The sequence below is a fragment of the Urocitellus parryii genome, chromosome 5 (genome assembly GCF_045843805.1).
Source record: "Urocitellus parryii isolate mUroPar1 chromosome 5, mUroPar1.hap1, whole genome shotgun sequence".
Taxonomy (NCBI): Eukaryota; Metazoa; Chordata; class Mammalia; order Rodentia; family Sciuridae; genus Urocitellus; species Urocitellus parryii.
In genome coordinates, this window is record NC_135535.1 from 101105128 (window position 1) to 101132336 (window position 27209).

The 27209-nt window shown below is 35.5% G+C and overlaps 1 protein-coding gene across 1 annotated transcript in view; it reads right to left on the reverse strand.

The window, feature by feature from the left end:
- Rimklb (ribosomal modification protein rimK like family member B) overlaps window positions 1-26089 on the reverse strand; it is a 40368-nt gene extending 14279 nt beyond the window's left edge. Inside the window, exon 1 of the mRNA XM_026379316.2 lies at window positions 25912-26089. Coding sequence (XP_026235101.1) covers window positions 25912-26086 — 175 coding nt within the window. The 5' untranslated portion in view covers window positions 26087-26089. The remainder of the gene's footprint in view (window positions 1-25911) is intronic.
- Between the last annotated feature and the right edge of the window lie 1120 nt (window positions 26090-27209).

Here is a 27209-nt window from a genome sequence, read left to right on the forward strand (position 1 = left end):
TTTTAAGGAGTAACTTATGAATACCTTGTTCCTGTATTATTTGGAGCCTCCCTAAATAGAAGTATTAGATAAAAGCTCAAGGATCTTCTCAATTTATATGTCTCAACTATAATTTTATTGATGTAAGATACTGCTATTAGGGTAAGTTGATAAGTAAGCAAGATCACATATTATGAGCTAACGAGTTTTTAATTAAAAGAGTGTGCTGGACATTTCCTGTTTACAGAACACACCATCCCTATCTTTCACCCCTCCCATCTATGGCAGGATCTTAGAAGCACTTCCCATATACCAAATGACAGCAGAATTCTATTATGAGAATCCACCAATGACATGACCCTCATATAACATTTTGATGGTGAAGGAAAATTAGAAATTATTCTCCCCTAGAGTCTATGTTGTCATCAGCAAATATAAAGTTTGCCAGAGGCTTCCCAACATTCCCCTCAAGCATCCACTCTGCTATTATACGTACCTTGAGATCATGGACAGCAGACTTCTAGAATCCTATACTTACTCATTTCTTAAGGTTTACCAAGGGCTTTACTAAGATAGGCAAATCTAAAGAGTATTTTTTAAAAAAACTGGGGAAAAGAACACATACTACCATTGAGAATTAAAGTTTGGAGACAAAGATAGAAAAAGGGAAAGTTGAGGGCTAAGGGATATAGTTAGCTCAGTGGTAGAACACTTGCCTAGCATGTATGAAGTCCTAGGTTCAATAACCAGTACTACATAAAAAGAAAGGAAAGGAAAAACTCAGCTTGATTAAAGCACATCTATAATCATGACAACTTGGGAGGCTACAGCAGGAGGATTGCAATTTAGCAAGACCCTTTCCCAAATTAAAACAAAGAGCTGGGGATGTAGTTCAGAGCCCTGGGGTTCAATTTGTAACACTCCCCATGCCCCCACCCCAAAAGGGATATGACTTGAGAGTAGAATGATTCCTGTCACTAGAATAAACTGTCCATCTGCTACCACCAGAAAATGGGGGTGATTCTACCAAAATCAGAATCAGATTTATATCGTACACCAAGTCTATAGATATTATTGAGAATATGAAGAAACTCAATGCCTCCTTTAACATAACTGAACACTGCTATTTTAGGTAAGCAAAAGGTGGTCCAAGACTGGAGACAGTGTGAATCAAAAAGGCAAAGTGACATCTTCTAGTATCATGTGCTACAGATCTCTTAGTTTTTTCTAGCAAAGACTACTCTTTGATGTACAGCTCACAAAATGAAATAAAAAGAATGGCTGACATTTCTTAGATCCATGTTATTCAGAATATAAATGTGTACAAATGTGTAAACAACTTTACCTACCATTTCATTACACTCGCTCTAAAAACACATATTCCAAATGATACTACTCAATTTTGTTTTCAACACCACTCCCACTCATTCATTCATTCATTCATTTATTCATTTATCATAATACTGGGAGTTGAACCATGCATGCCAAGCAAATGCTCTACCACTGAACTAGTCCCCAACCCCTTATATTGTCTTTAAATTAAGATCTTAAACATTAATTTGTCAAACTGTTCATCTAGTTTGTAAACTTAAAACCGAGAGCAAGATTTCAACATGAATATTTTGGATATAAATATTAGATTAAGTGTATGAGCAAGCATTAACAGCCAATGAAGAGTTAACCTTAGAACAGCACTGGGATAACAGAAAGTATTTGTTCCTTTTAATTTTTTAAGATAAAAAAATGTATTACTTATTAAAAGGTCACTGCTGTTGTCAAGGTAGAGTGAGGGTATTATGAGCCAATCTCTAATTTGAAAGATTCCTTAGGCTATTAACAATCTTCTTCCCCATAATTAAGTGGGGAGTTCCTCAAAGTCTCCCCTGAACTTCTGCTCTTTGAAAATAGAGTTTGACTATACTATTAATAGTAAACCCTAGTGCTTATTTCTCAGGAAAGACAGACAACTCATAGGCTTCTTGCTGAATGGCATTTATATTCTTCCATCCTCTAGAGTTCTGAAGGATTTTTCAGGATTTCTGGAATCTTTCAAATGTTTATGGAATTCTAAGAATGTTAATAGAAATGTCAAGTGAAGGTACTGTTTTATATACCACTAAAAACACTCATAATCTTTGTTGCAAGGACACAGAAGACAGCATTGAGGTGCTCTGACCAGCTAAATTTGAGATGCTCTGACCATGGGGGGGGGGGGGGATACACCAGGCACAGTGATACATACCTGTAATCCCAGTAGTTCTGTTGGTTGAGGCAGGAGGATCCCAAGTTCAAGACTAGCCTCAGCAACTTAGCAAGGCACTGAGCAATTTAGTGAGACCCTTACTCAAAATAAAAAAAACAAAAAACAGGCTGGGGATGGATGTGGTGTTTAAGGGCCACTGGGTTCAATCCTTGGTACCAAAATAAGTAGATAGACAGAAAGATTAATTTAAAGCCAAAACTGGTAACAGTAAATTTTTTTAAAAAGTTCATAAATCTATAATTATATGAAGAAAGAGCAATCTGTGTGCGGTGGTGCACACCTATAATCGCAGCAGCTCAGGAAGTTGAGGCAGGAGGAGTTCAAAGCCAGCCTCAGCAACTTAGCAAGGCTGTAAGCAACTCAGTGAGACCCTGTCTCTAAATAAATACAAAAAAAGGGCTGGGGATGTGGCTCAGTGGTTAAGGGCCCCTGAGTTAAATCATAGGTACCAAAAAAAAAAAGTGGGGGAGGGGGCTTAAAAAAAGAATTTCACTTGTTATCACTATTATATAACTATGAACTGGTAATGTGAGAAAACTACAATTATCCTACCATTTCTGAAGAATATTATCAATATGGAAATTACCTTTAAATACAAATGCCAACTAATAAATCAATAATAGTGGCACAAACTTTCATTTTGTATTTCTTGGGTCTTATATATAAGAAGTACACACCATTACCTATGAAGTAAATTTTGCCCAAAATGTGCAACTTAGATTTAATCATAAAAATATATAGAAAATGTCATGAGGCAGATATCAAAAAGAAATGATCAGATAAATCTAGAATGTGATAAAACTCTTCTGATCACCTTTAAACAATGTGATTCCAGAAATAAAAATGGCGAGGTTGTTCTACATTTAAGGCTATGTAGACATTACATTCAAATGAATTTATTAATGTTACCAGAGCCAATCTGAAAAGACTAACTTAAAAAGATATGTTGAGTTCAACTAAGAAATCTGACTCTAGAGCCTACATATATTAGACTACTATATACATTATATAATATATATATTAAACAGTCAATTTTCTTAGGTATGCTAATAATATATAGGATTATGTGTTGATGCCCTTATTTTCTGGATACATTAAAGTATTTAGGGGTAAAATGAAAATGAGATGCTATTTAATCTGAAATGTTAGCTCCTTTAAAAACTGTATTATGCATATGAATGTAAACCTATTATGAGAGAGAGAGAGAGAGAGAGAGAGGAGATATGGAAGAAGGTTTTTTTAATAAAAAGCTGGGTTGAAGGAAAAGAAATCAAGGCATCATATCAAATTCCTGAGTATTCTACAAAGAAAACTGATGCTGGATCATTCTCATTTCAAAATTTCTGGTATTTGATACAGTTTTTCTACTTTTTTTAAAAATGGTTTCTTTTCTTCTATCTCACCAACACCAAAAGCTCTATCTATTTCTCCCCACGGCTCCATTTCTCTTGCCATTTACATATCAAGTGTCATGACAAAAAAAGTATTTACCACACTAAATTAAAAAAGAAAAAAGAGCCTTAGGAAGGTGGCTCATGCCTGTAATCCCAGCAGCTTGGGAGGTGGAGGCAAGAGGATCTTGAAAGTTCAAAGCTAGGCTCAGCAACTTAGTGAAGCCCAAAGCAACTCAGTGAGACCCTGTCTGAATAAAATATAAAAAGGGCTGGGGATGTGGCTCAGTGATTGAGTGCCCCCTGAGTTCAATCCCTGGTACCCACACCCACCCTCCAAAAATAGTTATAAAAAGAAAAAAGATCAGATAATTCTAAACATTTTAAGATATTCAGGGCATTATGAATCTCTTTTCTAATTAATCTGTTTGAGTATTAACTAATAAAAGATTTCAGCAAATGAATACAGGTCATATAGTAATACAGAACTAATACATAAACGTTAATTTATCTTCATGTACATCTAACATATCAGAGATGTCCTCTTGTGCTTTTTAATTTTTTTTTAAAGAGAGAGTGAGAGAGGGAGAGAGAGAGAGAGAGAGAGAATTTTTAATATTTATTTTTTAGTTCTCGGCAGACACAACAACTTTGTTGGTATGTGGTGCTGAGGATCGAACCCGGGCCGCACGCATGCCAGACGAGCGAGCTACCGCCTGAGCCACATTCCCAGCCCCCTTGTGCTTTTTAAAAAAATTTTATTTGTTCTTTTTATTTATATCTAACAGGAGAATGTATTTTGACATCTTTATGCTTTTTATTAAATCACTGGTTTGTGCCCCTACTTCAATCCAATCAGGTTCCAAATTAATTTAAAAAGAAAACATAATTATCTAAATTTTAAAAAGAACAGATCAACTGGTAATATGAAAATGGTACCAAGAATTAGGTAACTCAATAGTGACACAAAGCATTAACTCATATTAATTTTCAAGCATCAAAAACAAGTATAAGAATATGCTTATAATGTAAGAATGTGACTTTCATATCTGCTTAGCGGCTTCCTAACAAGATATGTTTGTTTCCTAAAATAATTTCCCTCTTTAACACCTTAGCAATACTTCTTCTCCCTTCCAATATCTTAATATGCCCCAGGCAGGAACAAAATTTTTATCTTTGAAGGTATGGTCTCCTGGAAATGATGTGAAACCAACAAAATTCCTTACCCAGATCCCTTGTCAAGGGAACAAAAACAAAAAGACTATTCACTCCTCATTATCACTGAGCACTGCTGCATTGTAGCCAAGAGTGATGGTTTAAAGTGAGAAGAGATAAGAGAAAGGGGAAAACAAAAAGCGGGCAAAGAAGCAATCAGATTAAGGATGCTCTATTTTTTTCAAAGTACCCTTTAAAATAGATGGGCTCAGTGGTGCACTTCTGAAGTCACTTAAGCTGACTCAAAATAAAGCAGCTACCCTCCCCACCATCCCCAGTACAAAATAATAATAGTAATAATAATAAGGGCTGGGGATGTGGCTCAAGTGGTAGCATGCTTGCCTGGCATGCGTGCGGCCCGGGTTCGATCCTCAGCACCACATACAAACAAAGATGTTGTGTCCGCCGAAAACTGAAAAATAAATATTTTTTTTAAAGAGAGAGAGAGAGAATTTTAATATTTATTTTTTAGTTTTCGGCGGACACAACATCTTTGTTTGTATGTGGTGCTGAGGATCGAACCCGGGCCGCACGCATGCCAGGCAAGCATGCTACCACTTGAGCCACATCCCCAGCCCCAAAAATAAATATTTTAAAAAAATACTAATAATAAAGAAAAAGGGTCTGTGGTCAACATAACCAACTGTATCCTAATAGTTGGCAAAGGGGGTAAGACACATCAAATAGAATTGTAATGCTAAAATAATGTGATTCAATCTATTGTTAAATTTTGTGAATGCTTACATTCAAGCTCTGCAATTCAATTTTCTCTTCAGCTTTTCTACACCTAGACAGTGAAATAAAAATCACTCAGGAAACGGAAAATGTAATGAAACTGATAAACCAAAAAGATAAACCTTAGGGATTCAATCAGTCTTTTATTCACTCAAATAGATTTGCTGAGTACCTGCTTTATTCGGGTACTGAATCTTGGGGTTAAGGTCCTACCTCTACCTAGGAAGTTTTAAGGGTGACAGCAGAGGGAAAATACATATAGAGTACTTAATACATGATTAGCACATAGTAAGTTCTTTATAATAGTTATTAAGTACTCTTAGCTCACATAGTGGGTTGATATATGTTGATGGCCTGTTAGCTATCACTACTACTATAACTAGAAAACTTGTTTCTTTATGGCTTTTGCCCTCTAGCCTTAAACTTATCTGGCTTATTTCATTTTTAATGCATAAAAGATACAATAGTAGAAACGAGACTTCTACTTCACTTAGAATGAAATCTTCCTAATATGGTTTGGATTTTAAGTTAAAAATACTATATCCAGGGATAGGGATGGAGCTAAATGACAGAGCTTCTGCCTAGCACACATGAGGCCCTGGATTCAATCTCCAGAAGTAGAGAAGGTTGGGAGGGACCAGATCTTTTAAAATACTCTATCCAATACTCTAGAGAGGGAGTGTGGCCAAAGTCACAAATTCCTTAGAGGTCAGCCTGGGCAATTTAGACTATAAAGTCTCAAAAAAGCAAGGAGTTGTGGATAGAGCTCACTGGTAGTAGGTCCCTGGGTACCACTCCACTCCAAATACAGTACCAAATGTGCCTCACTCTTCACTCTCTACCCTCCAAGAGTACTGGGTATATCATCAGAGACAGGGTGTACTCACTGAACTCACTGGGAGAAAGTGCACCTAAAGCCAATGTGCATTCCCAAAACCCACCCCTACTCCAAACAGAGAAGAAAACTAGCTCCGTTTTTGTTTATTTCTGGTCCTCAACACCACCCCAGAGACCCAGCTTGACTTTCCAGAGCTCCATCACTCTTCCCAGGTTGGGGCCCCAATAAAGGATTTGTCTTTTCATTCATTTAAAAGTAAACAAGAAAACTATATCTAAACTAATAATTGCATTTTATTGTATTTTCTTCTCTCATAAAATAACATTCTATGTAGAAACAATAAAGAAAAGCTATATAGAAGATAAGTAAACAAGTGTTTAAGTCACTGATAATAAAACCAGCCATAAAAATTTACTTCATTCTTCTAGCAACAAACTACTCTAGGAGAGAAAGGATACGAAGCTTTTTAATTTCTTTTTTTAAAAGAGAGGAGGGGGGGGGAGAATTTTTTAAAATATTTATTTCTTTTAGTTATTGGCGGACACAACATCTTTATTTGTATGTGGTGCTGAGGATCAAACCCCGGCCGCACGCATGCCAGGTGAGTGCACTACCGCTTGAGCCACATCCCCAGCCCGAAGCTTTTTAATGCAATGAAGAAAAGTCTGCCTCTGCCCAATTTTGAAAAGAAATAAATTCTTTTTAAAAGTGGCTCCTAGTTAAAATCAAATGTTTTCATTAATCTATTTTTTTCAATCAAGAATAGTTTAAACTTCATTATCTAAAGCTTTCAAATACAGCCATAAACAGAAACATATGGACTAATGAACAATAAAGAAGGGGAAATATAAAACTTTGAATCTTGAACTTTTTGAAGAAAACTGTTTAGAAAATTTAATATTAAGGTTACCCTCCCACATTGCATTTAAACCTCAAATACTCAGGAATAATAATGAGGGAAAAGCAAAGGCAAAAAACAAGAAATAGGTGGATAATATTGCAATATATTCTCTGGCATGTAAACAATGGCTCCACCATTCAACTCCAATCTCTGCCCTTATTAACAGGTTAATAAATAGTTAGGACAATCAGACCTAACTACATAATTGTAAAGCCCAAGCTCTTTTTACAATGTCGTACAATTTCACCCTAAAATCCCTAGCTGTGCTAATTATCTAAGCAGCATATAATAGCTGGGAGACTCCTTTTAGCAGGAATATTTTCTAAAGACGGTACCTGCAGTCAAGAATTTAAAGATCTGAACTCCTCATTCATGCTCTACTTTCTCTCTAATGTTATTTAGAAGCCCATTCTAGCCTCTTAACTCCAAATTCTTCACAATCTTACAAAGTATTCTTTGTCAATAGCTACCAAGTTCCCCTGATCCTTGCCCTCAACAAGTCCAAGTGAATAAAGATAATTTTCCAATTATCAGTTTCACTTCAAGTAACATGAGTTTTTAAATTCTCATACTGAAATAAGAAAAGTGATCCTTATTGCTTTTTGCCCTACCTATACCAGGTAAACAATATTCTAATGGTCTACTGTCTGTGATCTGTTCTCTAACACGGGAGGCTGAGACAGGATGATTTCAGGTTCAAGGCCAGCCTCAGCAACTTAGCAATATCCTGTCTCAAAAGAAAATATAAAAAGGCCGGAGATCTAGACCAGCAGTAAAGTGTCTTTGGGTTAAATCCCTAGTACTCCCCACCCCACCCCCACACCCCCCAAAAAGGAAAACCAGGCTTAGAAAAAAAGACAATTTTTGGAATCTAGGAAACAACCTAGAGTCTCATCAAGGTATTGTACCAAAATGATTAAATTCCATTTTCCTCCTGTTCTTGAGTCAAACTGCTCATATTCAAAGGGTAAGAGACATAATGACAAACTCTGATGGCTCAGTTTGGTTATAAAAGCAGAGGACCTTGAATAACTACACAATCAACACTGTACAATAATGGAAATAGGAATTTCTCAAAAGAAAGTGCATTTGCTATTAGTAAAGCAAAAAAATGGGAAAAGAGGGGTTGATCAAAGAGGCACTGGTCATTGGAGGAATGACGAAGAAATATTATATCAGAGGCCCAAAACTGAACAAATAATTTTATGCATATGAGTGTACTAGTTCTCATATCTATAACATTTTATGGAATTATTCTTATAACAATGCCTTCAATGGACAGGGACAAGAGATACTACATGCCTTGTTACATTTCATCACTATCTCATCCCACATCATTACTAAGGGAACTATTTTGACATGATGCATAAGGACCTGCTTATTTTACAAGAATATAACATTTACTTCAATTTGTATAGTAACTTTTATTCATACAGCTAGACCCAATGTTTAATATTCAATACTACATAAAAAAAAAAAAAGAAAACACAACTACCACCATTTCCAAGAGCCATCTGATCCCTAAAATCTGAAAGAAATTAAACATCAGGGTCACAAAATACCAAATACCAACATTTTCCTGAACTACTTTGGAAAAGGACAGACAATCACTCTGATACAGGCATGGTCACTTAGTCCTGGTAGAGAAGATAAGGTTTCATTCTAGTACCTCACCCAAGAACTAATAACTAAAAGGCAGACTGATTTAGTATGCAGACTATAATCAAATCTCCCTGGTACTCTGTTAACAGAAGGAGCTTAAAAAAAAAAGACCTAAGTACCTAAAAAAGAAAACATTCCTTCCTGATAATTTAAGATATAAAAGCTTTCTCCTTTAAATGTTTTTGGCATTTCAGAAAAGAGAAAATGTATATGTCTAACACCATACCTTGTATATAATAGGTAATCTCAAACCATTTCTTCTCAATTAACTCAGAGAAAACTTCCAAGTAGATTTTAATGATAACTGAGTTCTCAATAACAATAATCTCAAATAGCTAATAAATAACTGAATCAATACCACATAGAAAATCTAATGACTTTAAATTAGGGAAGAAACCATAGTATATTCCTGTTAAAAATACATAATTTGAAATGAAAACTAAAACATTAAAATAAGAGAATATATATAAAAGCAAAATGGAATCTTCTCGCAAAACAATTTAAAAAAAAAAAAAGAGAGAGAGAGAGAGAGAGAGACTCTCGTTTCCAGACTCAATGGCACTGCAGTTTTAAAATGAGAAAAGGAGATTGTAAACTGTTATAGATATGACAAGAATTTTGGAAAGTATAAATCTGAGTTGTTCTCTTTCCTCAAAGAAGATCGACAGTCCATAAAAAGGTTGATGGCTCAAGTATAAAATCACAGTCACACTGGGCATGGTGGCACACACCTGTAATTTCAACAGTTTGGAAGGCTGAGGCAGGAGAATAATGAGTTCAAAGACAGCCTCAGCAACTTAGCAAGGACCTAAGCAACTTAGGGAGACCCCCCCCCAAAAAAAACAAAACAAAACAAAAAGCTGGGGACATGACTTAGTGATTAAGCACCCCTGGGTTGTTCAATCCCTAGTACAAACAAACAAACAAACAAAACCACAATAACAGGCTAACTTGTAAATTGATATAATCACTTTTACGTATGATAAATTACATACACAGGTGTTAACATATGCATAAAATTTTAAGACTTAAATAATTAAACAAGTCTATTATAATCAAGTATAATGTCTTCCTTTTCCATGATCTTTTGCAAATTTCTGAAAGCAATGTGGATTTTGCAGGCTACAGAGTAATAAGAAAATTTTACTTTAAATCAAATCAGGAAACTACATGAGAAATAACAAATAATCAGTTCAAGCTTTCTATTTATTTTCTCTATTATGGAATACTTCAAACAAAATATTGCAAACAGTGTGATAAATCCAAGTTATTATTACCACTTTCAACTATTATCAGAACACAACCAACCTTGTTTTCACCCATATGCCTAAAACTTCCCCAAACCACAAATAATCTGGGTCTACAAAACAAGACATAATTTAGTTCATTCTTCTCTCAACATTTTTTCTCCTTTTCCCAAAAGGTCATGAATCTTTTCTTCAATTATAGTTTAAACTTGCATTATTTATTTCTGCAAAAATTATATTTATACACTGTCCTTCCTCCCTAGATAATGGTATCATCGTATCCCTTTTCCCAATTTACTAATTTCTCTTAGGAATATCCCATTTTTCTGGGCACAGTGGCACATACATCTGTAATTCCAGTGACTCCGGAGGCTAAGGCAGGAGATTGTAAGTTTAAGGCAGCCTCTAGCAACTTTGTGAGGCCCTAATCAACTTAGTGAGACCCTGTCTCAAAGTGAAAAATAAAAAGGGCTGGGAATTTAGCTCAGTGGTAAATTGCCCCTGGGTTCAATTCCCAGAACCAAAACAAACACACAAAGTGATAAATATCTGATGTGACAGATATGCCAGTGACCCCGATTCGATTATAAACATTATATGCATGTATTTAAATGTCACACTGTATCCCATAAATATGTAAAATTTAGTAAAATATAGTAATGTCAATTAATATAAAAATACATGAAAAAACAAAAAAGGAGTATCATGTTTTAAGCAGTAGATATTTTGGTATGTATCTCAAGAGAAGGACTCTTAAGGAATGTAAACTTTCCTTAAATACAACACAAAACCACAAACTAAAAAGAAAGAATGTGTATATATGAGACTGCAAATTATAAGCGTCTATATACCAAAGGCATTATTAACAGTGAAAATGTAAGCTATACAGCGAAGAATATATTTACAAAAGGATATCCATTGTGACTTGTATCTAGAATATATAATATAAAAACAAAAAGTTAAAAGATCAATAAATTTTAAAATGAGCATAAGCCTAAAGAACATGAGTCCTTACTGATTTAAATAAAAAGGTTACAATAATTCCATTTAATTAATGTAGGAGAAAAAGAGAAAAAATAGCATTAAAATACTGCAGCAGGAACTATGATGCCACACACCTGTGATGCCAGCTACTTGGGATGCTAAAAGCAGGAGGACTGCAAGTTGAAGGCCAGCATGAGCAATATAGAGAAAATCACTTAAAAAAAAATACAGCACTAACTTCAAGCAATACCAACTGGTAAATGCTAACATTAGTGGACAAAAGTTTAAAGAGAAACAGGATAACTGCACAGTCTGAAGATATCTTCCCCCTTATCATTTATTAATTATATAGGGAAAAATAGTTAAGCTGACAGACACAAGCTCAACTAAGTGATCAAGATTAACACCAACTGTAATAGGACATAGCAGCATCATGGATGCCCTGATGGGATGTACTGAGAAAGATGTGTGACTCCTGTCGTGTATGTCACTATAATTTGGGACATAGCAAAGCTATTTTTCAAGAGGCTGAAGTAAACATTTTAGGCTCTGCGGGCCATATAGTCTTGACTACAATTTTTCAACATTACCAGCATAGCACAAAAGCAACCACAATCAACAGAGAAAAAAGGGTACTGTTATGACTAATAAAATTTTTATAAAAACAGGTGGCCAGTCTGTTGTCAGTCCCTGTAAGAATACTAACTTTAATCTAACTATGAGAAGCACCAAAAACTGTGGGACAGTCTACAAAATATACCTGCCCAGGTATATATATAAATGCATCATGGTCTTACAAGACAATGAAGGTGAGCAGCCTCAACACAGTAGTGGCATAGGAAGCCTCAGATCTCATTCCCCCATAGAGACCACAACTTAACAATATGTTGAGGTCCAAAAGGCCTTTCTAAAAACTCCAGAAACTAGTTAAGAAGTCACACTACTACATTTGCAGTATCCCAGTTCTTGACAAATGCAATGCTAAGAACAGCCGCATTAAAATAGCAAAGAAAATCCTCTGCATTTTATCCACCAAAAGCCTTCTCCAAAGCCAGCACCCAATGTAATCAGGAAAAACTGTTCAGTTTTCTCTGCAAAGAACTGTCTACTTTTTTGTCATGACTGACTTTAAGAGCTGATGGGGAACCAGCATACTTCGGATGGTGGTCAACTGCAGAACCAGAAGCCTGTAGTACCAAATACAAACACCAGAGAGAGCAAGAGATTAATAACCTCTCTAACCAGTAAATTACAAAAATAAGACATGAGAAGACACATCTCCTGAAAACATTAGAGATGAACAATATATCTCACTGGGTTGACTGGTGAAGGCATTTCCCTGTACAAAATCACTTTTTAAAGACTAGGAGAGTTAAGGAGTATGGATGTAGCTCATATGTCCTGGGTTTAATCCCCAGAACCACACCCCCCAATACACACACACAAACTAGGCATTAGCCACTTTGTTTTTGAGTTAGAAACTTTTCAAAATACCCAAATTCTGGCAGAAAATTATCCAATAAAGAATTCAATGAGGGGCTGGGGATGTGGCTCAAGCGGTAGCGCGCTCGCCTGGCATGCGTGCGGCCCGGGTTTGATCCTCAGCACCATACAAACAAAGATGTTGTGTCCGCCGAGAACTAAAAAATAAATATTAAAAAATTCTCTCTCTCTCCCTCTCTCTTAAAAAAAAAAGAATTCAATGAACTAAGAATACACAGATAACTAAACAATTAGGAAAATGATGAAAAGTGAGAATTATCAATAAAGAGAAATTATGAAAATGACTAAATAGATTCAGAAAGCTTAGCAATACAAAGAGTTCACTAGAACAGTTCAGCAAAAAACTTAAGCAAAAGATTCAATGAATATAAAGGTGGGTCATGTGAAATTATTCAATAAGATAATTTAGGGGGGGGGGGAATGAAGGATATGAAGAAAGTCTGAGAAACTTACAAGATATCATCAAGCAGACCAACTAAGGGATCATGAAAATTTCAGAAGTGAAGTCAATGGGACAAAGGTGAGTTGCTCACTGCCTTGCTGTTGCTGAGACTGGCTTTGAACTCACAATCCTGTCTCAGTCTCTTAAACTGCTGGGATTACAGGCGTGTGCCACCATGCCCAGCTGTTGATGGATTTTTAAAAGAATGCAGTGAGTACATATAATGGAATACTATTCAGTCTTTAAAAGGGAAATCCTGCCATTTGCAACAATATAGATAAACCTGAAAAACACTATGCTTAACAAAATAAGTCAAGCACAAAAAATGATGCATATGTATAATGTCTAACTTACGAAAATAGAATAGAATGGTGATTGCCAGGGGTTGGTACATGGTGACACTGGTCTAAGAGGCGCCCAGGGTACAGAACTTCAGTTTTCAAAGATAAGTTCTGAGTATGGCAGTGACTTTTTAGATACAATGTGAAAGACAAGAAATTATGAAATAATGAATAACTTGAACTTCATTAAAATTAAAAACTCTGTTCTCTTAAGATAATATTAAAAGAATGGAAGAAAAATCATACACTGGGAAGAAATATCCTCCAAAGACACAACCTGACTAATCCTGAGAACATATCAGACATGCCCAAACTGAAACACATTGTGCAGAAAAGCTCACCTACACTCTGCAAGAGTCAATATCAAAAGATAAAGAAAGATAAAGAAACAATTCAAGATTAAAGAAAACTAATGATACACGATAAATGCAATGAGTGATCCTGAAGAGACCCAGAAGCAGGATGTGGTGGTGCATACCTGTAGTTCCACCTATCTGGGAGAATGAAGCAGAAAAATGGCTTGAAGTCAAGCATGGCAGAGCACACACCTATAATCCCAGCCGCTCAGGAGGATCATGAGTTAAGCCTGCCTCAGCAATTTAGAGAGGGCCTAAGCAACTCAGTGAGACCCTGTCCCTAAATAAAAAATAAAAATAAATAAAAAGGGCTGGAGACATGGCTCAGTGGTTAAGCGCCCCTGGGGGGTTCAATCCCTGGTCCCCCAAACCCCAACAACAATCACAAAAAAGATGGCTTAAGTCCAGCCGTTTGAGAACAGCCTGGGCATCATAGTGAATCTTTGTCTCAAAAAAAAAAAAATAAAATAAAATTCCTGAATATTGTTAAGCTTTATACTTATTCTTAGGAAATACACACTTATGAAATTTTTGTACCTCATACTAAATAGTACAGAAAAAAAGTACATGGGGGGAAACAAATGTAGCAAAATGTTAACAATTGGTGAAAACTGAGTAAACAGTAAACAGGAGTTCTTTGTATTATTTTTGCAACATTTCTATAAATTTGAAACTATTTTAAATAAAAAAGTTTTAAAAGAAGTACAAGGCTAGTAGACCAATTTTAGCTTATTGAAAGGAGAAGTTATTCAAGACTAAATAGCACCTTAAAAGAAAAAAATAACTTATCAAGCAAACCCAAATCTTGTGGCATCTTAAAATTAGGGTTACCCTTAAACATAAAATAAAACCAATGGTTTTTCAACTGTAAAGACAGGAAAACACTGCCATCTGAGGAAATTTTTTCACTGTAACAAAATGGGCTCACCAGCTTCACAGAAGACATTAATAAAATAGATAATAAAATTCTGAAATAAGGACTCCTCCCCCAAACCACTCTTTAATCAAAAGCAAGCAAAAAGGTTTTTTTTAAAAAATGTGTTTACAGTACTGGAGACTGAACCCAAGGTCTCATATATATTGGGCAAGTGTTCTACCATTGAGCTACATTCTCAGCTCAATAAAATAAATTTTAAATTTTTAACCAAAGGTTAATTGTATATCTCATCTACTCAGCAGTATTCCACATTTAATTAAATAGTAATCCCTTGCTATTTACACTTTTGAAATTTTCAGCCTCAAAGAAATGTTAAATGTTTGAAGTGATAGATGTCAATTATTCTGAGCTGGTCCAATACATACTATATGTGCACTGAATATTACTGTACTCATAAAGATATCAATTAAGTCAATTTAAAAATTTTTTCAATTTCAGCCTACTTTACAGAAGCAGATCTAATAGGCCATAAACTCCAAAATTTATCATTATCAGATATTCTGAAGCTCTATGACCAAGGAAAACCATTTTTTAAAATTTGATCTACAAATTTCCTACACCAAAATAATTAGGATAATTTTTTCTTACTGTCGTTGAATATAGTTTAAGGAATACAGTCCAGAATACGACAATGCAGCAAAACTACCTCATCCTGTTTGTCCCCTGAAGTGAATTTCTGGTCCTTAATGTATTCTGTGCTTAGCTGAGATGAAGCCTCCTGAAAGAACTCCAAAGAACTCCAAAGGCTAATTGAAACAGAAAAGGTGGAACTCAGTTTCCCTCCTCATATTTATTACCTTCCCCATTGGAAAATAAAATGCTTTTATTTTACATAAGTAAATAGATCTATTTATTAAAATCTACAATTTAATAAATTTAACTCCTTCTTAGTATTAACGTTGTTTAACTAGTTAATACAACAAACTTTGAGAAGCTAAATGATACCAAGGGCAAGTAAAATATGACAACACCTAAACCAAATGGCCACCTATAAAACTGATTTCTTGGAGGGGTTGGGGGTACTAAGGATTGAACTCAGGGGCACTCGACTACTGAGCCACATCCTCAGCCCTATTTTGTATTTAAAGAGAGGGTCTCACTGAATTGCTTAATGCTTCACCATTGCTGAGGTTGGCTTTGAACTCATCCTGCATCAGCCTCCCGAGCCGTTGGAATAAAAGGCGTGCGCTACCACACCCAGCTCTACAAAATTGATTAATTTTAAAGCCACAATTAATACTATTAAAAAGAATTCAAAGTGTTGGGCATAGTGGTGCACACCTGTAATCCCAGCAACTCAAAGAGTTAGAGGCGAGAAGAGCCCAAGTTTTGAGGCCAGCCTCAGCAACTTAGCAAGGCCCTAAATAACTTAGCAAGACTCTGTCTCAAAATAAAAAATAAAAAGGGCTTGGGGATGTGGCTTAGTGAGTAGGCACCCCTGGGTTCAATCCCCAATACTAAAAAATAAATCAATACATAATAAATATATATATATATATGCATATATACATAAAATAAAAGTAACTTGATTCATTCCAAATACAGCTGGATTCATTTTGAGATCAATAATATATAATTTAATGAAACAGTATGTCTTATGAAATAGATATATGTACATTTCTATAAAATTTAATTGAGGTGAGGGTAATAGCCCTTATTTCTTGTTCATAAGAAAATAAACTACAATTGGGGATACAGCATAGTGGTAGAGTGCTTGCTTAGCACATGCAAGGCCCTGGGCTCAATTCCAAATACAGCCAAAAAAAAAAAAAAGAAAAAAGAAAAAAACTTATACAATCTTTCCAATAATCAATTTGCAAAACACCCCTCAACCCACCCACCCCCCAAAAAAACAAATATACACTGATTCAATGATTCATAAATCTGCATTATAGAAACACAAATGACCAGTAAAAAGATATAAATAAAAATTCCATCATATTACTAACAGTTTCTTTTTAAACTGTAAACAACTTAAATACCTGATGAATAAAGTATGAGAAAAACAACACTGAGATTTAGTATATGCCAGGCACTATTTTAAGACTTGACATTTATCACCTTATTTGAACCTCATAACTATCCTATAACATGGCTTCTATTATACACATGAAGAAAAGCATGCAAAAGTCCAATCTCTTGTCCATGATATACATTTAGTAAGATTTAATCCCCAGCAGTATGGTTCTAGAGCAAATTCATTTAACCACTAATCCTATACTGCTATATTATGTCAATATAACACTTTAAAATTATTAAAATTTGTGTTATGAATCAATATCCTCCAAGAAAAATGGCCCCAAGATAGAGCTAGATTGTAAAGGTAGGCTATAAATAAAAATGCAAAATATTTTTACAATCACATTTAAAACTACAGTTTGTAATTGCATAAAGATATGTTATGCATAAAAAGACTTGAAGGATACATATAACCTAAGTTTAATAGTGACTTTCTCAAGATGTGAAAATTATTTTTTTATATTGGCCAAATTATAGTTATATTGTGTGCACATACAAATATGTAACAACAAATTCCACATTCATGTACAACTATAATGCACTAATAAAAAATATGAAAAAGAAAATTATGTTCTCAGTGCTGGAGATTGGACCCTAAATATAGTGCATGCTAGGCTCTACAACTGAGCTATACCCTAGCACAAAATTATGGAAAACTGCTAAACTTCATTGTTCTTGTCTATATTTTTCCAATTTTCTAAAACAAATCACTTATTACGTTTGTTAGAAAATTTGCTAGGGCAGTACCAGGATTGCCTAGCCCACCTTTTTGAAAATATTTTGAAGCAGGATTCTCTCTAGGTTACCTAGGGTCTTGATAAATTGATAAGGCTGGTTTTGAATTTGCAATCCTCCTGCTTCAGCCTCCAGAATCACTGGGATTACAAATGTGGACCACCATACCCAGGTGGGAAACAATTTTTTAAAAAAATCTGCTTCTCACTAATGAGTCTATATACTGGTATATTTATGAAATCCTGTCATAATTTGTACATAAAAGCTGGATCAGCTCCAAAAGTCTGAGTTCCACAAACAGATTATCAACAACTAGGAAGAAAGGGTTGGGAAAACAATTTTAAATGTCTACTCTAAGAAATTTAATATATGACTTTGTTATTTGTATACATATTACCATCCTGGTTAAGAAACTGATATGATGAAAGGTTAAATAATTTGTCCTAAATCTTACAACTAGTAAAGCTAGAATTTAAATATACTTTGTTTGCTTCAACAAAGTCTCAGTTGTAGGACACCAGAAGGAAAAAAGCTGAAAATTAATTTACTAAGAAAAAATAAATAAACTAATTAAGAATGAATAGTTCATCATAAATTGGTTAATGGCATAGAATAGGAAAACTGGAAAATTCATTGAACTAGGACTTGTTTAAATGGGATTTTATTCCACAAAATTGGGCAAGTAACAATCTTTCATACTGTTTTGTTCTCTTTAAATTAGAGGATCTGAGCTAGGTGACTTGTCATGTGCCTATAATCCCAGCACCTCAGAAGAATGAAGAAGGAAGACCAGAAGTCCAAAGCCAGCCTCAGCAATTTAGCGAGGCAAATTAGAAAGACCCTATCTCAAAATTAAAAACTAAAATAAAAAGGGTTTGGGATGTGGCTCCATGGTTAAGTGACCCTAGATTCAATCCTTGGTACCTAAATAAATAAATAAAATTAGAGAAGCATGACTCAGTGGTAGAGTGCCTGCCCAGCATGTGTGAGTACCTGCTCAGCATGTTCCCCAGCATAAAAATAATAATTAAAAATAATTAAATTTAAAAAAAATAATTAAATTTAAGGATGAGAGCCATACATGGTGGCCTATAACACCAGTGACTCAAAAGGCTGAGGCAGGAGGATCTCAAGTTCAAGGACAGTACTGGCAACTTAGAAAGATCCCATCTTATTTAAAACATAAAAGTAAAAAAAGGGGGGATTGGAGATGGATCTCAGTGGTGGAGTGCCCTGGATTCAATCCCCAGAACAAAATACATAAATCAATAATAATTAATATAATTACTATAATTTTGACAATTAATTATAACATAACTATATATTAAATGTGATACTAGAGGATGAATAGCTTTTCCTAATTCCTATAGTTCCCTTTTGGCTTAATTTTAGGAACTTTTGTACTAAAAATATGATCTCTCACTCCCCTCTACATATACACCCTTTAATAAACACACATCCCCACTCAAATTAAGTCAGATAAAACATGTACTCTTATTTTAATATTCTTCATTTTTAAAAGAATCTGAGAGCATACAACCCAAACAAACTACACACAAATTAATGTAGAAAAGTGCTTTTCCCGAAAAACCTTAACTTTTGACAGTAATAAGATTAAATATCTAAATGCTTGCTAAAACCTTCAGCCTGGTTGGAAGTGTAGCTCAGTGGCAGAGCACTCGCCTAGTAAGCACAAAAACCTGACTTTGATCTTCAGCACCAAAACAAAAATCCTGCTATATATAACTATAGCTATAAACTATAGCTAGAAAACCTGACTTATTTTCTGACTCCAAAAGATTTTCTAATCTGCTCCATCTCCAAAAGAAAATATATTCCTGGGCTGGGGATGTGGCTCAAGCGGTAGCGCGCTCACCTGGCATGCGTGCGGCCCGGGTTCGGTCCTCAGCACCACATACAGACAAAGATGCTGTGTCCGCCAAATACTGAAAAATAAATATTAAAGTTCTCTCTCTCTCTCCCTCTTTCTCACTCTCTCTCTTAAGAAAATATATTCCTTCTCCTATCCATAACAATAATTAACTTTATTCTAAATGTTCCAGAAAAGATCTTGGTCTCCCTTCAATTCCTTCTTTCATCAACAAGTCACCAAGATGAATGAATTCACCAAATGCTGGTGAGAATTAGAGCCAAAAGAATTCTCATTTTACTAACTGGAATGTGAAATGATACAACACTTTTTAAGGCAGTATGGCAGTTTCTTAGTAAGCTAAACATATCCTTACCTTATGATCTAGCAATCATGCATCTTGGCACTTATTTACCTGAAGGAGTCAAAAATTTATGTCCATACAAAACATATTCAAAGATAATTTAAACCAGCTTTATTCGTAACTGCCAGAACTTAGAAGCACCCAAGATATCCTCCAATAGGTATATGAGTAAATAAATTGTGGTACATCCAGACAAATGTAACATTATTCAGCACTGAAAAGAAATAAAAAACTATCAAGCCACGAAAATACATGCTAGAGTCTTAAATGGGTATTACTAATTAAAAGAAGCCAACATGAAAAAGGCTAGAGTTTATTACTGCAGTTATGGAATTCTAGGCAAGGAAAACTATGAAAGTCCAAGGTTGTCAAGAGGGAAGAAAAGGACAGAGGATGAATAAGTGGAAGAAGAAGAAAATGCTAAATAAGCAGAGCACATACGGATTTTTTAGGGCACTGAATTATTCTGTATAAAACTACAACAATAGATACATGTCATACATTTGTCCAAGCCCACAGAATGTCCAACACAAGAGTGGACCACAAGGTAAACTAAGGACTTTGGGTAATAATGATGTCAACGTAAGTTTACCAATTTTAAACACATGTACCCCTCTAGTAAGGGCTGTAAATGATAGGAGGAAGCTATGCATGTGTGTAGGGAAGGGATATACAAGAAATCTACTTTCTATGCAATTTGAATGTAAACTTAAAATTGTTCTAAAAATTGATTTTTTTTAATACAAATTCTTTTATTTTTTAGGTATAAATGGACACAACACAATGCCTTTATTTTTATGTGGTGCTGAAGATCTAACCCGGGTCCCACCCACGCTAGGCATGCTAGGCGAGTGCTCTACCACTGAGCCACAATCCCAGCCCAAGTTGTTGTTGTTGTTTTTAAAGGCTTAGACTTCCAACTATGCCATTATGAGAAAGTGAACAAATTCTCATCTCAAAACATTCAACTACAAAATTACCTATGTGTGTGTCTAAATTCTACTTCTGGGGCTCAGGAAATTAGCCAAAGACAAATTAATTGAGACACATTTAATAATAACCCCCCCCCCAAAAAAAGGTAGAACTGTGGGTATGAACAATGAAGTCTATGGCTTTTTTGCCTAAGGCTGCTCCCATTTCCTATCTTTACCTTCACAGCTTGGTTGGCAAGGGTAGTTTGACCTGGATGAAGTAGCTGGGAAAAACAGCACACTTGCTGCCACAGAGGGTGGTTCTGAGAATGAGGCACAGAGGCTAAAAAACCAAGGCCTCACTGACAATAAAAGAGATGAACAGGGCAAATATATTCTGGTAGCCCAAGGACACAGTTCTACCACAGACCAGTTTGGTCTAACCAACTCTGATTAGCATTATTTTTTTTCCCCAAATAGGCATATACTGGGGAGAATGTTCCAAAAATTTTTAACTGATGAAGCTGGATTCAAAGAAAACCTATTGGAGACCATTGTTTTAGGTACTATGTAGAAAAAGAGAATTCTGTGAAAAAGTTTTCTCATCTATAAAATGGTAATATAATATTCCCTAAAATGACATAATACTTAAATAATGTAAAATAATAGTTTTGAAAAACACCTAGTTATGTAGTTATGTCTGGATACACAAGAGGTATATACCATGCTATAGGGAATAATAATTTCCTGAAGACTTCTTAATGGATGTTAAGATAATCAGAATAGGTGTGGCAGCGCTCGCTTGTAATCCAAGTAGCTTGGGAGGCTGAGGCAGGAGAGGACTGCAGGTTCCAAGCCAGCCAGAGCAATATAGTGAGGCTGTAAGCAACCTAGTGAGACCCTGTCTCAAAATAAATAATAAAAAGGGGTGGGGATGTAGCTAAGTGACTAAGTGCCCCTGGGGGTTCAGTCCCTTGTACAAAAAAAAAAAAAAAAAAGATAATCAGAGCAATGTTTAATGAAGATTCGAAAAATAAAGAGGAAAGTGGGGAGGAAGTCACTGGCTGTTTTGAGCTTCTTCCATTCCTGGTGTTGTATCAGATTGTCCCTGATCTATCCCAGTGCCGGGTTTCCACACAAAATGATTTTGTTCCTTCATTGCTCTTCATTCATAACATTGCCTGTCCTACACGAGTCATCTGCTTCCCTTTTTGTTAACTCCTTACATCCAGTCTCCAGCTAAGTCCTCTATCATTCTACCTCAGTAGTATTTCACATCTCTCCTCACCTAGGTAATTTCAGTAGTTTTTAGCTCCACATTATCTCCTTACTCCAGCTTATTTTATACACAATATTAGATTCATCTTACCAAAGCCTAGCTCTGACCATGTATCCCACCCACTTGTGTGTTCTATCTCCCCCACTAGACTGTAAGCTCCTTACGGGCAGGACCTGTGTCTAGAGTCATCTTTGTTATCCCCCGTAGCACCTACCAATAAATATTTCTTGAATGAAAAAAAAAAAAAAAAAAAAAAAAGAAAAATAAAGAGGAAAGAACAGGGGCTGGGGATGTGGCTCAAGCGGTAGCGCGCTCGCCTGGCACGCGTGCGGCCCGGGTTCGATCCTCAGCACCACATACCAACAAAGATGTTGTGTCCGCCGAGAACTAAAAAATAAATATTAAAAAAAAATTTCTCTCTCTCTCTCTCTCTCTCTCTCTCTCTCTCTCTCTCCCTCTCTCTCTCTCCTCTCTCTAAAAAAAAAAAAAAAAAAAGAGGAAAGAACAATGTGAAAAGAGAAAGAGCTAAAGGGCTGTTGTAGTCATTAAAATTTGAGGCCACGAGTGTCTGACTCAGAATAAGAAGATAGAATGGTTAAAATTTAGAATGAAAATAAACAAGAAAATTGTGTTAAGACAGGCTCTAAAAGAGTTAAATTTTTAAATGTCATCACAAGTCCAGGTGTATGTGAGAAAAGTGATGTTATAAAGAAGAACGTTGTAGGGGAAAAAGTGAGTTCAGCTTTGACAAACTGGCATAGAAATGCTAGCTGACATAGAAGTGAAAATATATAGCAAGCAAATTGAGAAAAAAATGCAGGAATAATAGATCTTAGATCTTTTTCAACTATTCAAACTAATTTCTACCTGCCAAATCTTGCCTGTCTACTTGGCAGACACTAGATTTCTTTCTTTTTTTTTTTTTTTTTTGAAGCTCTGGGATCAAACCGAGAGGCACTTAACCATTGAGCCACATGCCTGGCCCTTTTGTTGTTGCTTATTTATTTATTTATTTATTTTTTAGGTACCAAGCATCGAACTCAGGGGCACTTGAACACTGAGCCACATCCCCAGCCCTATTTTGTATTTTGTAATAGGGTCTCACCAAGTTGCTTAGCACCTTGCTTTTGCTGAGGCTGACTTTTAACTCCATGATCCTCCTGCCTCGGCCTCCTGAGCTGCTGGGATTACAGGCATGTGCCACCACACCCTGCCCTTTTTTATTTTGAAACAGGGCTTTGCTAAGTTGCTTACATTGACCTCAAATTTAGAATCCTCCTGCCCAGCCTCCCAAGTAGCTGGCATTACAAGCTCTGCCACCAGGCCCAGTTGAGTCACCAGATTTCTTAAAGAACCCTGGCTCTGGCCATTGTTTTTCTAATCTGTAAAACACAGAAGTACACACCAAAAGCCTGTGGGAGTGGTATTATGTGAACTAATGTTTCATACTGGCATATCTCTTCTCAAGCACACTTCAAGAGCATAGCTCCCAACAAAAAGTATCTGAGGTTCTGACTTCAGTTTCAACAATAACTACACATACACTTATACTATAAGTTATAAGCAAGCTATAAAAATTTTACATGTATTTGAATAATTATTAAAGACGACCTCTAGAAAACAGGAACTATGTTTTATTTTGCATACCATACCCTTCAGTAAACTAGTATCTAGGAAGTACTCCAATAATATGCAATGAAAGAATGAAAGAGAGTTTGCTCAATGTTTTCTGAATCTGAAAATCTAGGCATATATATTGAAAAAAGAATTGGACTGAAAAATAAAACAATGAGCATAATCCTTATAAAGTTAGTAACTAGCCAGTGCAGCAGTACACACTTTTAATCCTAGTAATTCAGGAGGCTGAGGAAGGAGGATTACAAACTCAGGGCCAGGTCTCAAAAATAAAAAGGACTGGAGGTAAAGGTTAGTGGTACAACACCCCTGGGTTCAATCCCCAGTATTAAAAAATAAATAAATAAAAAGAAAGAAAAAGTAGTAATTGTTGGGTGCAGAGCAGGCTGAACTGTGTTGTCTGCAGGGCAGGCTGAACAGATGTTGGCTGCAGGGCAGGCTGAACAGATGTTGGCTGCAAGATAGCCCATGCACTCAAACCCCCCTCTATCTGGTCCTTTATCACCTGTTTGTGTCAAGTCCCGCTCAAGGCTGAGCACTCAACCCCCCTTGGGCCAACAAGGCAGCTTGCAGACCCAGAGGCCCCATTAGATTTGGGCTATAAAAACTCCCTCCTGCCAGGCCCCCCTCTCTCTTGCTTTCTTTCTCTTGCTCTTTCTCTCTTGCTCTTTATCTTTCTTGCGTGCACTCTCTGTCTCTCTCTTGCTCTTGCTCTCTCCCTGTTCATCTCTTCTTTCTCTCTTTCTCTCTCTCTCTTTCCTTCCTTCTTTTCTCTTTGTTGCACTGCTGCAATAAAGATCTTTTGGTCACTCCGAGTGTTGTGGTCACTTTCCTTTCAGTAATTATATCCAAGAGAAAAAGAATACTCACTTAAATGAAATAGCATGGAAACATAACAACAACTGCTCAAAGAATGAAATAAATGTTAAAAGAAGGCTGAGAATAAAGACTGGTCTAAGATGGCCTACTTATTAATTGAATCTGTGGAATTAGACAAGATTCTGCATCTTTTAATCACCCTGTGAATGAAATTATTTTCTAATAGCAAATAAAAGTAAGAATTTAATATACTCTGCATATCTTTAATTCACACAATAATTGTCTCTCCCCCACTGTATTAATGAGGAAATTAAAACCATGGAGCTTCACTATGATTCTAGTCACAAAGCAAGTAAATAATCTACTTTTGTTTGTTTCCTAAGTGATCTAGAATGTGCATATGCTAAATTACAAGTTATAGGCAGGCATAGTGGCACACGCCTGTAATCCCAATGGCTCAGGAGGCTGAGATAGAAGAATTGTGAGTCCAAAGCCAGCTTCAGTAACACTGAGGTGCCAAGCAACTCAGTGAGACTCTGTCTCTAAATGAAATACAAAATAGGGCTGGGGATGTGGCTCAGTGTTCAAGTGCCCAAGTTCAATCCTCGGTACCAAAAAAGGAAGAATACTAAATTACAAGTTATGTTCTAAAGCCAATAAAAATTCCACTTTTCTGATACCATATGAAATTCCCAGACAGAAATACCACTTATGTTAACAAACTGTAACTTTCCAAAGCAAAAATTTAGATTTCTGAAATTTAGACCTCAAGAATTGCTATGCTCTTCCAGGGTATCTTTCCCTTTTAATTCTAAAACAAATGTGAAATATTACAAATACCAGAAATATTTTTATCATTAACACACATCATTAGTCACATCATTAACGCACACTTACCCTTAATAAAACTGTTTTAGTAGTTTAAGCCACACATTATTTTGTAAAGAAAATGAAAATAAGAGTCACTGTACACGGGTTAACAAGACCTCTGAAAGATACAAATTCCCTTAGGAGTTCCTTATAAACAAGTATTTAAAACTAGAAGATAGAAATAGAAAGGAATGATGGCACACACCCTGTAGTCCCATCTAATCCAAAGCTCAGACAGGAAGATGGCAAGTTCTAGGTCTACCTGGATGACTTAAAAAGAACCTGTCTCAAATAAAATTTTTAAAAAGTAGGATTGGAAATGTAGTTCAGAGGTAGAGCATTTGCCTAGTATGTGCAAGCCCCTGAGTTCAATCTCCAGCACTGTAAATTAGAAGACAATAAAAATAGAAGAAAACTAGAAAGTCATTTTAAATTTCCTTCCTGTGTTTCCTAAATCCAATTAGGAAACTAGTACTATTTCCATAAAATTTACTAGATTTTATGATCAAATGATGCTTAAAAATGCTAAGGCTATTAATGATTCATTTGTCCTAAAGCAGAAAGATTCACCCTATTCCAAGCAAAAATTCAGAAGATCAGTCAGCATAGACTTACCCAGGTTTCCTTGCTCAATTGTCAGCACCACCTCATCCATCACCACAGCCCTGAAGTCCAGTTCCTCTTCACCACATTTGGACTTCAAAGCTCGTAAGATCTCTTTTTGGGGATAGTCTTCCCTGATACGACGATCTGTCAAAAACCACAACTTTGCAGCCACAGAGCTACACATCTTGATCTGCTTGTTCTTTCTCTTCTGGATTATTTCTTCTTGAATGTAAACTCTACATGGAAAAAAAATATACATACAAATCAAGAAATCAAGTGCAAATCAAGGAATATACTTAATGTTTGGATTTTATACATGCAAATGCTGAGTATACAAAACTATGCAATAACTATAATATAGTTATTATATAATAGCTAGGAATAAGGTAAAGATACTATGCCTTTTTTATTTTCATTCAAACTAAAAATTATATACTAGTAAAAATATAGAAACTGGCAACTTTTCCAGAAATAAGATTTATCTTTTGTCCTTTAAGGAAACTCTCACTGCAGCTTAACATTAATAATTTCAGTTGGTCACTTCAAAGAAAAATGGGACATAAAGAAAGAACATAGACCAGTATATTGTCTAGCAATATACTTCAACTTGATCACCTCCTTTTCAGTTTTATTTCTTCACTAAAAATCAATCTCCTTCTTGACATGAAATAGACGAAATCCCAATCATCAAAAGATACCCCATATTTCCCATCAGTAGTCTCATTATGTATATTTTGTATATGTAATTAGCTTAACATTCAATTTCCTTCCCATGCTTTGTAATAGTACAAAATGAGATAACAGCACTGATATTACTAGGTAAATATATGCTGACATCACTTACGTAGTAATTTTAATCAAAATAAATACAGAAGAAGAAAAAGGACTTTGAATAATCAAAGTAAATGCCCAGGTCCTCACACTATGCTCTTACTCAGTGTTTGTATTCTTTCTTTAAATAGAAATTTGGAAACTCAGTTTACTAGAATACAAAAAAAAAAAGGACTTTTTTCACAGTGATAAAAAGTCACTAGATTTTGAGTAAGACAACAGTTTAAAGTTGTCTTCCTGGAAGGCAAAAAATAAACAAAATGAGTTTGAGAATAAGAAGGAAGTTTAAAAAAATTTTTTAATTAAAAAAATTTCAGGGGTTCGGGGGTTGTGGATCAGTGGTAGAGTACTTGCCTGGTATGTGTAAGGCCCTGGGTTCAATCCTCAGCACCACAAATAAATGAATTAATTAATTAATAAAGGTCCATTGACAACTAAAAATATATATGTTTTTAAAATGTTTCAAGTACAGTTGT